Source organism: Antedon mediterranea, chromosome 1 (genome assembly GCF_964355755.1).
Source record: "Antedon mediterranea chromosome 1, ecAntMedi1.1, whole genome shotgun sequence".
NCBI classification, from domain to species: Eukaryota; Metazoa; Echinodermata; class Crinoidea; order Comatulida; family Antedonidae; genus Antedon; species Antedon mediterranea.
This window is the reverse complement of record NC_092670.1, coordinates 8,838,538-8,855,343: the sequence shown is the minus strand read 5'-3', so window position 1 is coordinate 8,855,343 and position 16,806 is coordinate 8,838,538. Positions and strand designations below refer to the sequence as shown.

Below are 16,806 nucleotides of genomic sequence, written 5' to 3'. Positions count from 1 at the left end.
TTCTAATTTTGGAGGTTGGTGGCGCCATATGAATTATGCAGAGCCGATTGATGATGCATGACTTACGAAAATAACCGAAACTTTCCGAACGCCCATCATACACACGATACAAAATGGCCGACTTTCTTGATGTGGATGGTGGAATCAACCCAAATTCAGCTCCTGTAGCCACGGAAGAGGACCCAGCCGCAGCATTTTTAGCTAGAGAGCAAGATGAATTAGCAGGTATTGAAGACGAGAATTTCAGCGGCGGTCCAACCACAGACGCTCAAGCAGTTGACCAAGGAAGTAAGTATAAAATGACGGTGGTGGGCGAGGTGAGTCACAAGACCCGGACTGCAGCCGGGGCGCGGGCCGGCCTCCGTGTTTGACATTGCATGCATTGCATGTTGGTAAGACACCGAGGCCTACGAGGAGTACTGTAGGCTGCAGTAGCTAGCCCATTGCCGACTAGCCTATTAATGTTTTAACAACAGCCCTAGGCTATATAGACCTAATCAAGCTGGATATTCTTCAAGCTTCAATGAATCGTTTATTTTATTTATATTAAATTATAGAAAATTATAATAATTATTAATATTAATAATTTAACTCCCAATAAATACGCCTTTTTACCATGAAACGGAAGACATCTTCTTTGATTGATGACAATCAATTATGCTGTGGGTGCCTGGGTAGCGCAAGACAGACAGTCTTTTATGAACAAAATTTGTACAGTAAAATGTTCTTAAAACTAAAAGATTGGCCTACAAAACAATACTGACTAAGCATGTGTGACGACACGACCGTTTTATCGTGGTGGTGCAGTCCCAGTGCAAATATGCTAATAAGTACTATTAATTATACACTATGTTTTAATTTTTTTTTTCTTTTGATTTTAGGCAATCGATGTAGGCCTAGGCTAGTTGTATAATCATTTAGTAATTTTACAGCAGAAAGACTGTCCATCCATTAAGGAATTATTAATTTTTAAGTAACTTGTGGCAGATTAAAATTGGCTTACAAAACATTCTCTTTCCGTTTTAGATGCAGACTTTGGTAGTGCTGAGGCTGATATTCTTGGTGGCGGTGAAGTAGGTGGAGAGGTACGCTATTTACATTAAAACAAAATGATTTTAATAATCTCGCTGTACACATGATTTTGCAATGAGGACATTATATTTTAGCTTATTCCTTTTTGGAATTATAGCTTCATGACACGTCAGTCTGAGCATAACATCGTGTACAAGTTTTAAGATCAATTCTAATCTAAATGTACATAGTAGTTTCAGATATTTAAACGTTTTTGTTAGGCTCTGTCAAACTTTATGTGACAAGAAAATTTCATGTGCCCATAATGGACATGATGTCCTATCACTACAATATTTGGGTATATCACTACCATACAGTATTTGGGCACACCACATTTTTTTGTCAAACAAGTTTGAGCTTTGTGATCTATCCATTAGAAAACAGAATTAAGGAAGGTACTGTATGTAAGGTTGAACTGCTCACACTTACAGTATACTCGTACAGTGCTTTCATCTTACTATTTACAATCGCATCCATTATCAAAAATAGGGATGTCTTTTAAGGGTTATCAAGAAAGCTAAAAATGTTCAAGTGTACAGATTGTATCAACATTTATTTGAATAGATACAGTGATTTCATGATTTGAGATGATTTAGTGATGCAATTTTAAACAAAAAATCTATTCTTTTATTCTGTGATTTCAGGCTCCTCAAGAAAATGGGCCAAGTGATGCGTATTCAGCCATCTCATCAGTAGACCGGTTAGCCAATGAACCAGAAAAGATTAAGAAATGGCGAGTAGAACAAGAAGAATTGCTTGCCAAGAAAGGTAATCGAACAAAACGCTAATATATCTTTATAAACAACATGCAGGATTTGTGACAAGCTCCAAACATATTTAGCCGACTATGGTATCATGTCTAGCGACAGTAAACATCCTGCAGTATTGTGTCTGCTGACTACAAGAGGCCCTTAACATAGTACCTTACTCCTAAATGTCTCACTATACTACATTATAGTATATGGGATGAAGGTTGCTGTCAGAAGATGTAATACTGCATGATGTTCATTAATGCTAGACATGATACAGCTTGTGTGTTTGGTAATATATTGACACTGAAGAGGAATGCACTTTCCCAAAATTAACGGGTGTGGAACTGATCGTGTTGTTGCAGCCAAAGATAAACCCTTTGAGCTCAGAATCCTGTTGTTAGATTGCCTGGGTTATACTGTATCAAAAAAAGTATTTTGGTTAACAATTTAGCTGCTATTAATCTTTCAGATGAAGAGGCTGATGAACTAAAAGAAGACTGGAGAGAAACAGCTAAAAAAGAACTGAATGATTGGTATAACAAAAGATCTGAACAACAAGAAAAGATGAAAACTAGCAACAGGTATGGTGGAAATATTAATGCATTTTCTTTATTTTTTTATAAAAGCAATACATACATTTTCAGATACTTGACTTGGAAAGTAATCATAAAGATCATTAAGGGAAATACTATGCTAATAATTAGCAAAGAATGTTGCACAAATTATGCCCAAGTCAGAGTGCGATAGTGGAGATGTGGTGCACTCGAGGGTGTTGAGAATGTCTTTACTGTTGTTATACACAACCGTGCCTATAGCTTTGCAATGAGGACATTTTATTTTAGTCGATTTCCTTTGGAAAGAATGGCTTCATGACACGTCAGTCTGAGCAAAGTATAGATAGAGGGCAGCAGATGAAATTCAATGGCTTGAAACAAATGAAATGAAAACATTTCTAAAAAGGATTGCAAATGCTATTATTCTCAAATATTCAGAAATGCCATTGTTCTAATAATAATAATAATATTTATACAGCGCACATATCCACTAAAGTGCTCAAGGTGCTTGTGAAAAACCATGAAACATATTAACCTTAAACCTAAATACAATTGATAAATTTGACAAGACCAATCAAACCCACATCACTGCTTCCGTTTTTCCAGCAATTTAGTTTTGTTTCAATAATAAACCTTGTTTTTACATACATTCAATTCAACATAGGTACAATTACGAAAACATTAAAAAAAAAGTTGTGTCAAATCAAAATAAACATTTATTTCCTTCTATTGTAGAAAAGACAGAAACATAATCAACAACGACAATGAAACGTAATAATAAGGTTTAAAAAAGAACAAATGACTAGAAATTGTAACATACAAATCATTACTTTCATCTGAGAATCGTTAAGACTTACAAGTCCGTCACTGTCATCATAGCCACATACAAATAAAAGTATAAATTAACAAAACATAAATCAATTTTACACATGTTCAATGAACAATATGGCAATCAATTGACGTCTGTAGCCACTTATCAATACAAGATCATAAATAGATTACCCAAATCATTTTTCAAAAAACTTATTTCTATTTGATTCTTTTAGAGCAAGTGAAGAAGCATTTATTCAAGAAAGAGATGAGGACATTCCAGGACAAGAGTGGGAACGTGTTGCTAGGCTCTGCGATTTTAACCCTAAAAACAGTAAAACGACCAAAGATGTGACACGGATGCGATCGTTACTCTTGCATCTCAAGCAAACTGGGCTTACACGTTAACTCATGTCGTCTTTGTATTCTGTTTGTATACCTTTAATACCTGTTTATAGAATATTCTAACCTAAAATCTGAATTTCAATGTCGCGTATGTTTTTCCTCTTAAGTGTATACTGAATTTCACTTATATGCTCATTTAAATTGGGTATGTTCAAATTTACCGAGGTCCAGTAAATTTCACCACAATGACGGTCAATTTCATTTAAGTTAAAATTGAATGAAACTTTATAGTGAAATTTTACTTAAGTGTGATGAATTTCTGTCTCTAGTATATGTAAAACTTTACACGAGTTCAATTTCACCACATCTTATTAAAGATCAAATTTCACTTATTAGTCTATGTTCAATTTCTCTATAGTGTATGTTCAGTTTTACCTGACAATTTCACCACAATGATGTTAGTTGCAGTTAAGTGCAGTTAAAATGAATTTCACTTGATCTATGTGAAATTTCACTTAATTGTAATAATATTGTCTATAGTGTATGTTCAGTTTTACTTAACTTGGAAATAGGAAAATGTCAATGTTAACTTTCCTCATCATTGATGCTATTATTAATAACTTTTTACTAAGAGTCAATGCCATCTAAACTGTCCCTATTCTATTTCTAGTAGTACTTAAGTACGTAACAAAATAGCATGAAAGAATATGTTATTATTAATTATATAAGAAAGGATTTATAAATTATGATATTGGGAATTATTGTAGGATGTAGGTAATATATAATTTGAAATGTTGTGTTGTAATAATTATTCAAATTCTAGAGGGGGAGTATGATGTCTTTACTGGGATAATTCATACATGGAAACTTTTTAAACCAGACTTTTCAATTAAGGCTTCATGTTTTTTCTGTGTATTGTTTGATCTTAGCCGTTGGTTGGGCTACGCATTGTCACACCTAGGCCGTCTATCATACGCCTCATGTGCAGTAAGTGTCCTAATTGTTGGATGGTATACCTGCAATCACCAACTATTACTGTATAGTCAGTGTTAAGCCCTTTATATTCCAGGGCAATGTCACTGCCACCGAGAGTATGTTCAAGGTAAAATCTTATACCCTTCTCCCCTTTTAAGCCATTTTTTCATTTCATTGTGTACATATATACAGTACACCAGAACAGCATGAATAATGTATAGCATAAGTTTTTGAACCTTGACATGGTGTGCCCTGAACCAGCATAAGGGCCAATACCTTTAATTTGCATGAAATCTATGTGAGCATGTATCCGATTGTATCTAAATTATGTTTGTAAAATTCTGAATAAGCTAAAACTATTTGATACTAGGGCCTAGGTTATGATATCAGTACAATATGGCATTATGTTAGCTGTGTGGTTTAAAACAAAATATTTAACTCAAACAAGCAAATCTGTTTCTGAATTTGTAACAATTTGCTTTTACTTTTTATATTGAGTTAATTTGTTCATACATTTTGGAATTGTGCTAGTGTTTATTATATTCTACAGTATATTCGGAAACCAATTTATTCTATTAGCTATAGGCCTACTACGATTGTGTATTGACTATGTTTTTATTGATAACCGGTTATTTAAAAATTATAAATTTATTCGTATTAAGTGTAACATGTAGTACTGCACCCTGTCCTGCCATCTGATATTTCTTGGTTATGAAAAGAATTTTTAAAATATCTAATTTCAGGGGAAAAAATATGGTGAAAATTATGATTATGTTGTACTGACAATAATAATTCACAAAATAAATATTCATCATTACATGAATGTGAGGGTTTCGTTATTTTGTACGTTCAAATTGAAGGTATTAATCTGAATCATTAAACCTTCATCCGGGATGCGATATTTCTTTTCGTATATAAGTTGGGGACCCCTCGTGAAACGTCACAAAATAAACATGAATATTCATTAGCCTTATCAATAAGATGTGACGTAAGAAATGAGCTGTTTAGTCGAGTGGATTAGACTATGGAATTTGCATGTCGATGTATGGTGTTCGAATCCCATGAACAACAACTTTTTACTAGAGTTAGAGACAGATTCTTTAGAGGCTTGAGTTTAGTTATATTTAGGAGGTAGTTCGGCTATCTTTCATATAAGGGGTCCCCGGACTTATGTAGCCTACGAAAAAAAAAATCGCATCCGGGATTTCCTGTGTGATGGGGTTCACCAAAAAATGCAGTTTTCACCCGCAAATGGATCGTCCGGACTGTCGCTTATGATTGGTGAAGTAATTTGACCAATCACGACGCAATGAATCATGAATGGTCATCCGTTGCGTCGTGATTGGTCAAATTACGTAACGCGTACGTGTTTAAGTTTTTGTCCTAGTGGTAACCAAGCTTCTATCAGCAGAGAAATGATGCAAATATGACAGTTTTACCATAATCCTTGATCACGAGTAGCTTTTCTATTTGAATAAATTTGCGAGCTCCCCCCTCTCCTCTGTCCCATTTCTGTCTGATACCAAAAATGTTCACCAATCCGCGAGAAGTGAGATTATTTCCCTTAAATGGTTTAACCAACGTCGATGCATATTGATCAAAAACTTGCTAGAATCATTGCTAGAAAAGTGTAAATAGGGTGCTGGTGAACACGGTCACACAAGACTTTCCGAACACTAATCACAATTCTATTTCTCATACAATGATATTTAAATAAAGATTTATTTTACTTCTTCTTGTCACGTACTTGTTTTTCAATGTAATTCTCAGAAATTGATTCACCATGTACAACAGGTTGTTCTATAGACCTAATTAAAATATAGGCCTACTATTTCATTGTTTGATATTTGGCCAAATATCAGAAAAGAAGAATACAAACGGAATAATTAAATTAAATTAGCTTAATATAATATATAACTAGAGATTTGTATGAGTGGAGGCCGAAATAACATTTAAGTTTAATTAAACTTTGTACTATCACGAAAGACCTCAGGCACAGAGAATTGCAGAATCATGGTATTATTCGAAATTAACATACAACAGAACTCTGAGTCATAATTGAAGGTAAAACAATCAATGCGTATTATTCTATTCTGTGAATTTGTTCTGTAATATCCCATACTCCATGAATGTGGCCAACCAGAAGAAGCATGGGACTAGATTGTGAAGAGAGGTAATTAAGAGAGTCGACAGTAACCGGTCTATTTGTATTATGCGCTATACAAATTTAAAACCATTAAACTATTAATATTATTATTAAAGTAAGATGATATTAAAAAAATAATAATGAAACGTCATACATATCTCTCTCCTCCCCCTGGCTATTCCCTCTGGAATAACAATCTCGTTATTAGTGACGCCGCCATGGAGTGACATGCAACTCGCGTAGTGGTTGAAAGTGTTTCGCGCAAACCTGTAAGATAAGTTCACAGAACATTCACGGGATGTGGTTTATTATACAATATTACAATAATATTATACAATTTAAACCCGTCATGTCTGTTCACGTCAAGTGGAGTACACAAACAGGAGTGTGTGATCGATTTAAGTTATCATCATCCAACCAAAAATATGAACCAAATGGAATGAATAAATCCATACGTCCCGTCTCTCGGTGCCAGGGATAAAAAAAAACTATAAAAAATCATTAACTTTGATAACGCTAAACTCAGTGCCTAGAAACACACAATTCAAACAACAAAATAGAAGGCCATAATGCGGTTCGAGAGAAATGAAAGAAAAACAAGGACAAATCAGGGCCAGGGCCCTTATTTTTTGATCATTCAATTTTGGAATACGCGCGCACTTGTTGCTGTCTGTTCCCGAACCCTTTCCATTGCCCGGTGGTCAGCTTACTTATATTACACTTATAATTTTAGAGGATGTTTCAATAGAACGAGAAACACATTAAATAATTCTGAATTTAGATTAATTCAGTCACCGTAATGATGAAAACAGAAAAGATCATTATTTATTTATTTTCTTACAGGATTCATTCAATAATTTAACGTTTTAATTAAGTTTGTAACAACATTAGGACATACGAAAATAAACTATTTTTTGAAAGATAATATATATTTTAATTATTATTTATGTAAAACATGAGAACTCCAGTTAGAAAAGCAACATGTAACACTATATAATACAGTACCATAGTCCACACCCATTCGTTTAGTCTGCAATCCAGAGGGTTATTATTTTCGTCTAATACATTATTATTGTAAGTTCTAAAAATACGACTGGACTGACGTCTAACAATTTCTGATTTTATTGCTAGCATAGGAATAGGCCTTCTAAACAGATGTGAGAAATTGTGGTAGGCATTCAAATCATCTTTTTTTCCTATAAATTTATTTGTAAGGGTTGAAGGTAATACTAACACTGTCATCCAACACCAATGTAGAATTAACGGTGAATGAAATGGGCTCGTGAATGTAGGTTTTAATGGTTAATTTTGTGTAAATTTCCAAGGATTATTACGTTGGTTGCATCGTCGTTTACTACAAAGCCGTCGATAACGGTGATGAATGTGTCGGGAAACCCTCGCCGAGTGCGACCAGAAAAGCAACCAGGTAGGGTGGATTTGTGTTAAAAATGGTGTTATAATGAATTAGTGTACATATCAAGCTATTTTCACGTTTCACAATTTTCTAGCATGCTACGATTTGGTGCTTTTGTGTTGTTTATCGTTGGTTGGGTGCTTAAGTTCGTTTTGTTATTACAATACATATAGGCTAGGCTATATATTAATGATTTGTTTACATTTTTGTGATGTGGTCAGTGTGACAATGTTTTTTTAATGGGCTAAGCACTAGGCCTAGTATTACTGTACAGCTATACATGTATGGTCATCTATTCGCCTACAGTAGGGCTACATTTTCAGTGTTCTATTGCACATCGTTTTTGTATTCATTTTTCATTTACTTTTGTTATCAAATTTCGAAGCCACAAAAAAGAAAATAAATTTATCAAAATTAAATGTTATGACACTTGAAAGAAAGTCAATACTACAGATGTATGTAATTGTAATACAGTAGTATATATGACATGGCAGTAATAAGGAACTAGTATTTTATACCTTTTTAATATATATACAGTGTATATATAAAAAATGCTGCTGCCTCTTTATTGTTTGCTTTAAATACAGTATCTTTAGGTCTGGTTTACACATCGCGATCTGTAATCCAGATCAAGAGTACATAGGGTAGAGGTCGGGAGCTAACAGGATAACCTAAAGCCCGGCTTGAGTTGAGCATCTTCTACTATTTCCGGAACTGTAATAGTTGAATCATGTACGCATGCTGTATGAATGAAGGCGACCAGTACAGATCAGTTTGATGCGCATATTGGTTCCTATATAACTATACATTATGTTGTGTGCCCAGTACGAGAACGTAGACTTGGTAAACAATCAGTTCCAGTGTCGACATTAGCACTCGCTTACCAGTTCCATTTAATTGCTCGAAAATTTGAGATAAAAATTCTTTTGGAAACTAGTTCCTTTCAATTATTAAGTTGTGTTTAATTTCTATGTCAACAAAAGCTCCCCCTAAACGATCTGAGTCTGTTTTGAAGTGGCTGTACCAGATGACCGGATCCTGCTCGGAGCCAATCGCAATACTTTCACTATCAACGGAAATGTAACTTATTTTCAGTGATTGGAACTTTCCAAATCAACTCATTGTACTGTATGAATTCCTTTGATGTCAAAGAATTCTTTCGTCGACTCAATGTTTTCGTGGGAGAATTCTGAGTACATGTACTGTACGTACAGTGTATATGACCTGATATTGTTTTGATACAGTAATTGCATTTAAAAATTGTGAACATACAGTACAGTACCTGTAGCCCTTAACTTGGTCTCAGATACTAAAATGACATTTTTGAAAAATATTTATGATGTAAAATTTATTGTCATATTTTGAAATTTAAACAGGATGCTGAGATTTAGGTGATTCACCCACACTACAATTGATTTCAGTGTTAGGAGATTTGTGATTTTTTTTGGTTTGGCCAAAGTGGATAAATGCTGAGTATTGTTTGTAGTTCATGGTATACTGTACATAGAATGTACAATTCTTGCGTTTCAGTTTATTCGATTGGAAGAAACTATGTTTGATCATAAAAATCTGTTTAATTATAATTTATCAAAGAAAAGCAATGTGATACCGTTTTTTTTGCAAAAAGTGCACAATTCAAGGCATGGATTTAATAAAGGGGATCATTTTTCCACAAAAGGGGGAAAGGTCATCACGAGCAGCTAGTTACTGCAGGCCTTTTTATTTTACAGTACTATCATTTCCGCTTCCTCTTGTTTTAAACGGACCAACCAGAATGCCCACTGGCTTGAATAATGTGAAAAAAATGTGTGTGAAAAACGTGTATTACTGTATCAATATCAAAAGATATTTTAAACAATAAAATGCTGTTGTGCTCTAAATCTGGATTCTTTTCTCTTTTTAGAGGCTTAATAAAGCCAGTTTGCTATCTGAATTAGAGGATTTATTCATGTGATATGAAACATTTCTGCCAGTGTGCATGCATTAATCCATTTTACAAACCTTTTCTACAAATTCCTTGATTTTTCTTACTTCATCCTTCAGAGTAAAGGGTCTTTGGCCTAGTGGTCCGGCTCATACTTCAGAGTAAAGGGTCTTTGGCCTAGTGGTCCAGCTCATACTTCAGAGTAAAGGGTCTTTGGCCTAGTGGTCCGGCTCATCCTTCAGAGGAAAGGGTCTTTGGCCTAGTGGTCCGACTCTAGGTCAGGTTCGCATCAGATTGCGCGTACTGTATATCATTAGCGACTTTTCATTTTCACGACGTGCCACATATCGAGTACAAAGATAGTCGGAAGCCATGTGATGCATACAATAGTGTGAAAAAGAAAGATGCAATTTTAATTACCATGCCGAAGCCGGAACCTGAGCAATTGTGTCCTTTATTTGGTTAGTTGGTTTTCCGTGAAAATACTATACTGTACGTATTGTTTTGGTCAATGATATTAGTTTGATAATAACTAAGATGGTTTCCTTGGTGATAGATCATCCGACATATTATTGACCTGTTGCTATATGTACAGATACTTGTATCCCACTCTGCCTTTAATATTTGTTTGGTGGTTAGTGAAGTTTGGTACTTATAATGTGACCTAGTTAATAATACACCTTGATGTTCTTTCCTAAGAAGGAAATATAAGGATAGAGGAATGCATTTTGAATTGTTTTTTTTAATCTGTATAATTCGTATCTGAATAACTTTTTTGTTCATACACAGTAGTGCCCATTTTTGCGGTGAAAAAAAAAAATGTATTTAAATTACACCCCCAATTCCTTGCCAGCAGAAACAAGATGAATTCTAAATACAGTACCTTGTTTAAATGACACTTTCAAAACAATAGTTAGAAGAAGCACTCAATCTATTTAACTTTTGTAACTGATTATTGCTGTGGAAATTTTAGTTGCAGCACAAAATAAATGTTATTTGATTGATTAGTGTTGACTGCATTTTAAATAACGCACTTGGCAAACACAATAGTATTGTCAGATTTCTAAGTAATCCAACAACTGGGTCATTTAAAGAACATCTTTAGCCCCAATGGGAGATGAGACAGGATTGTGTTCATATTGATAATAGAATGTCATTGTAATGGTGTGTATTACTGTAAATTCAAGTTTATTGTCAATGTTCAATACTGTACAGAACATCACAATAAGATTGTTTTGACAAGATGGAGAGTGTTTAGAAAACTAACAACTATGCCATGTTCACCATTGAGGTGTAAAAGGGTCTAGTTTGTGCTGAAACTTACTTGGATAAACCAAAACTAAACCCTTTTCTACTGTATGCTATTGCTAACTTTAAATCTGGTGAAAGGTCGCTGATTTTTTTTCCACCAAATTCTAAATTCTTTAGCAAAATGAAAATGGCCAAATTGTTCAATAAATACATATTATTATTATGTGTAGGTTGTTGTCTTGTAGTGTTTTTATATTTTATTCATTAAAAATCTGTAATTAAAATGTAAATAAACCATGGGCATGATGTAAACCATGTTATTGGCGTCAGACCGGTGCCTCTGCTCTGGCAGCATGTACAAGTGTTTTGTTTTTCATCAATCAAATCATCAGTAATAATAAATGGTTTTGTTGTGTGTTATGTTATATTTGCATTTTATTCACTAACATGTGGAATGTTTCACAGACTAATTTTATACAGTAAGTAAGAGAGATTGGAGCATTTGTATAAGTCTGTACTCAACCCAAAAATACTGTAAAGGGTGTTCAGTCAAAGATGTCTAGAGAAAGTTAGGGATGAAACAGTTTCGGTATGAGTGGATGTGAAAAAGAGTCGAAAGAGTTACTGATAGACAAAGACCATCAAATAGCAGTTAAAGGGATGGCTGAGCTTCAGAGATCAAAGTGTTTCTCTGTGGCCGCGACACAATCAGTTCCTCGCCCCTTAACAGGCAGCAAGCCACGGAGAATATGTACATATCACAGTACTGGTGGCATTTGTTGCAGCTAGGCATACAGTAAGATCAAAGGATTGTTAAAGCACTACAGTATGTATACAAGTTCCTATCTTGGCAAGGCAAGCTCAGTGTCCTGTTGTTAGATTTCCTTGCTGCAATTACTGTACTGTACAGTAGCTCTATTCAAACTTTATCAATCAAAAAACTATTATACTGTAGAATCTATTTAATACTGTACTTCATAATGTACTGATTAAATACTTTTATTTATCATTAATGTGGCACTGTGTAATTCGGTATCTTTCAATTTTGAATATTCGTACTACAGTACTGTGGAGGCTACAATTATTTAAATGTTATTATAATTTGTATTTGTTGTAATTGTAGTACTCTATACTGCTAACACTTTTTATTCAACTTATCTTTAATAAAGTTATCCTACCTGGTAGTGACTGTAAAGAGACTATGGAGAGTCTATCGTTTGGCAGAAGAGTAGACATAACGGCTGATACAGAATCTGCGGACACTTATCATCACCACACATTTGTCAAGAAGTCATTTCATCGACCAACCTTCTGCCACCATTGTACGGAAATGCTATGGGGCATTACGAAACAGGGATTAACGTGTGAAGGTACGGTATAGTGTCCTAGAGAACATTCTTTGTTTTCTATTACTCGATAATGATGACTTTTTGAAAATGAGCCCACATTTATTTTGGCACAACTCTCACCAAGGCCGTAATCTCAGTCTACACTATCAAACTTTATGTGACAAAAAACATGTGATGTGGATGTGCCCATATATGGACATGTGATGTCATCACTACCATATTTGGGCATATCACTACCATATTTGGGCATACAGTATCACACTTTTTTGTCAAACTAGTTTGATAAGTGTAAGCAGAGCTTTGAGATGGATTTCCCTGGCTTGGTGAATTTTACTACATTCCCAGTTCTTCTGGGCTGTGGACAATGAGGTAATTTCAAATGTGAAAGCCTCTCACGTCACATTTTCGGCTAGGTGAAACTGTACAAAGCAAACAGTTTAAATCGGCATAGAACACAAACTTACTTTGTGGCTCTGTAATCTTTCAATTACAGTAAGTTACGGGGATCATAAACTTTATTCTCATGAGTTGAACTGTAGTACAGTAAAACTTTATACAGTAGGCAAGTCTGAAAAAGTACACAAATGTAATACAGTAAGTGCCAACAAGTATACTGTAAAACTGTACTGCACACCAGCTAATGACCATGCAGTGATTGTTTTACATCACTGCGTCCACCTCGCTGCATTCATACTGGATTCCTGTTGTTTTGTGATCTATTGTTCACCCACCTTATGGCCGTAAGTTGCTAGAATAAATATACAAACAGTCTCCCTAAAATAGATATTATAGAGAGGTTATAAATATAGTTTAAGAACATTTAGACGGTTGTTGTATAGCTACAGTATTCTGACCACTTCCTATAATTCTTTCCTGTGTCTACAGTACATACTCCAAGAACAAGGACTTTACAGTAATTAAAACCTCTTTTAAGCTCTTATTTCTTTTTTTGGTTTAAAAACTGTTATTGGTTCCTAAACTTAATTTGTAAATTGCTAAACTGTGTTTAAGAATAATCTAAATTTAAGGAAATGACCCAAGTCTACACTGTAGTGGTTGTAGGAGATTATCTGGAGACTATTACCATACTTGGATGAAACTATTATTACTAAACTTGGAGACTATTGTCTTTAAACCATGTCACAAGAATTGTTTTTATGTCAACTAGTCACCATTACCATAAAGTTTATCGCAAATACCTTGATTTCATGAGAAACGTCATTGCACAATGCATGATGGGAAGGGTTTGGGAGTAATAGCGCCACCGTATAATACAAACTTTATATACTGGTGGTGGTGCTATTTCTCCCAAACCCTTCCCATTATGCATCGCTCACACAATTTGCGATAAACCTTTATTAACAACATACTGAGGACCAGCAACCCCAGCGGCAAGTTAATTGTTATTAAATTTGGTAATATCCGTGGAAACTACTTGAACAGTAAGCCTACCAGTACCGTACTGTACATTATTTTTTGTTTGACTTTTTGTATACATACAGTACTTCTTTTCACCAAACTTGTCACCGTCAAAGTTACCTAAAATTATCATAAATGTTTCATTGTTTTATGTAATTCATTTGAACACCAGACTGGGTGCCTGGTGACTACTGTATATACAGTATCCCTGATCAACTTTGTCTTGGGATACAGATCACCCTGGGTTATATATTTTGAAACATGCCCCTTAGCCCAATCAATAGTTTATATTGTATGCATCATGCACCAGTTCAGCAGTTTCAATATTGAGTACAATTGCTTTATAATTTCGAAGAGTTATTACCTATTTAAAAATTAAAATAAATCTACATTGGTAAAAATAAAATTCTATAAATATGAATGCCCATTGAAGATTAAAACAATAATATGCCATATGTTTGACCCTAATACTGTAGTTAAATTGGAGCATTATTAATATCACAGGTATGAATGCATAATTAACAGTAGAGTAGAAAATAATTATAATATTGGTTTCCGGTAGTTAATATGGACATTTCTAATTATAGCTCCCATTCATTCAGTATGGATGTCAATTCTCATTCATATAATTTTTAAATATTATTTTTCTCTACCTGATTATAAAATTGTATGATTCTATACATGATGATGTTTTTACTATTATGTAGATCATTTTTGCCTGAATTCTAATTTACATATTCCATAGGTTTACCTGTGACACCAAAACAGGAGTGCTGATTGGCTAGTTTCTTAACCCACACAATTACTGTTTAGCTGGATTAATACAGTTTATAGTACAGAATGAGCATTTATTGACAAAAGTACAGTTGACAAATATTTTTGAATCTGTACATTTGATTTTCAATAAATTATTACATTTTTTATTATATTATAATATACTAAATGTTGTATTACATAATATTAGTATAACAATCATTAATAAAAAGGCGAATACAATTATTATAATATTTGTTAGATCGCAATGCTATTTCATTTTTCTTCATATTTGGGGCTGGGACTACCCAAATATAAGTCTGCAGGGATCAGAGGACAGTAAATAATAGACAACCTACTGTAACTCCAATGGGTAGTACCATAGAGATATTATATAATATCTCTATGGTAGTACCAATTACTATTTGTTTAATTGAGCATTCAATTGTTTAAGTAATTGCATGCATGAGTGAACTTTCCCTATTTTTTATTTTATATTTTTGCTGTACTATATTAGTTATTGCTGTACTGTACTATATTAATTATTAGTTATTGCTGTAGTACTATTGTTACTGTCAATTTGGCATTAACAAAATCAGCTTTGAATTGAATTTTCAATTGATGTGCTTGGACCATGGAGCCTCCAAGCTTGGACAACATACAATTCTGTGTATCATTGATTCATTTGTTTCAATACCGAAACTACCTGATATGTGCCTGTGGTTGTTATAGTTTAGGGACTTTTCAGACAGTGATTATGGTTTTCATAATGTAAACTCATATTTGAAAGTATAAATTTATAGGTCTGAACTAGAAAAATATTAGTGGAAACCACCTGTTACGACACTGACCTTTCAATTCATACCATACAATAGCTTGGATACAAAAATAGTGTAGTAAACTAAAACGAAAGTCAACTTTACAGTATTTTGATTTGACAATCAAATCAACAACCACAGTTTAGGGAGCGAGAAGGAGACATAAAACCTTTTTCATGAAATGTTGTTTTTTTTTAACCGAGAACATTGATCAGCGAAATACTAGTTAGTAAATATGCCTAACTCGTGTCAAATTTTTGTCCAATCCTATAGCTAGCCAGTAGATAAATTACCATCTTCAACTTCGTCAACTAGATTAGACCTTAATAATTTATTTTTGGTGCAGTTGCTTACAGTACGCTTGTGTTCACAACTTTTTGAGGAAAAAAAAAACCCCTGTAAATATCCTGGCTACGAGCTTCCAGTCAGTAGGCATTGGAGGGTTTTTACTTTTTGAAAGACCAATAAGAAACGCATTACAGTAGTGTAGTAGCACTGTAGTAGTAGAAATTCAGAATAGGACAAGTGGAAAGACTATTGGGTATTCACTTTAAGAGTGATTGAGTTATGAAACGTGACCAGATAGAATTACCTTGTGCAGATATCTGAAGACTCATTATCCTTATCAATTATTCTTATTTACTCATTGTTTTATCAATGACACTGTCAAGTTCATTAACCTAAATGAGGGCAGTGTTTAATTTGTTTTTCACACAGTGACTGCATGGAACTATCAAAGTTTAATTGTAATACTAATAAGAAAAGATTTCAGGTTTTAGTTTTAACACGTTGGCTGCTAAAGCTTTCTTACAGTAGGCTCTGTCACGCATGTCAAAACAAGTTTACATGTCACACCATCAAAATAGCGTGTTTAATATTTTTGACGGGAAAAGATTAGATGAGTTAATTCGCATGTTGAAAGTACTTATATATAGCCTACGCCAATGACGAGTTAACTGTTTTTTAGCGTAGAAAGTACAGTACGCCTTTTAGCATTCTTCCAACTGCTCAACGTCTTATCCGAAGGTTGAAAGAATGGAAATGAATGGAGGCAAAGATATGCCTGCATGAATTATCAATATCATTACCTATTTCATTTTCTATGCCACAGCCAATAGTTGTATTAGTTTGTGGAGCACAATCTAAACCTGCCATCAACCTTAAAAATTGCAATGTTGCAAAAGAAAAAGCGCGCAACTCATTTTACCTGTGTGAGGTTTCATTA

The 16,806-nt window shown here is 34.1% G+C and overlaps 2 protein-coding genes across 7 annotated transcripts in view; both read left to right on the top strand.

The window, feature by feature from the left end:
• The first annotated feature begins 81 nt into the window (after positions 1–81).
• On the top strand, positions 82–5,324 carry LOC140055453 (clathrin light chain B-like). The gene is made up of 5 exons (XM_072100795.1): positions 82–288; positions 1,027–1,085; positions 1,716–1,839; positions 2,293–2,404; positions 3,424–5,324. The coding sequence occupies exons 1-5, from the start codon at positions 114–116 to the stop codon at positions 3,593–3,595; spliced, it is 642 nt and encodes a 213-aa protein (XP_071956896.1). The 5' UTR covers positions 82–113; the 3' UTR covers positions 3,596–5,324.
• Positions 5,325–7,790: 2,466 nt separating this feature from the next.
• Positions 7,791–16,806, top strand: part of LOC140055355 (diacylglycerol kinase theta-like) — a 50,800-nt gene continuing 41,784 nt past the window's right edge. For 5 of the 6 annotated variants that reach the window (XM_072100706.1, XM_072100711.1, XM_072100697.1 and 2 more), the window contains exons 1-2: positions 7,800–8,079; positions 12,412–12,612. In XM_072100706.1, the coding sequence (XP_071956807.1) occupies positions 8,031–8,079; positions 12,412–12,612 (250 nt within the window). In that variant the 5' untranslated portion in view covers positions 7,800–8,030. Of the gene's footprint in view, positions 8,080–12,411; positions 12,613–16,806 lie in introns of all 6 variants that reach the window. The other variant, XM_072100688.1, reaches the window with a different exon arrangement.

Coding starts and splice junctions, on each gene's coding strand:
- LOC140055453 (XM_072100795.1), top strand. CDS start 114: ATGGCCGACTTTCTTGATGTGGATGGTGGAATCAACCCAAATTCAGCT. Junction 289..1,026: donor TCAAGCAGTTGACCAAGGAA/GTAAGTATAAAA, acceptor TTTCCGTTTTAG/ATGCAGACTTTGGTAGTGCT. Junction 1,840..2,292: donor AGAATTGCTTGCCAAGAAAG/GTAATCGAACAA, acceptor TTAATCTTTCAG/ATGAAGAGGCTGATGAACTA.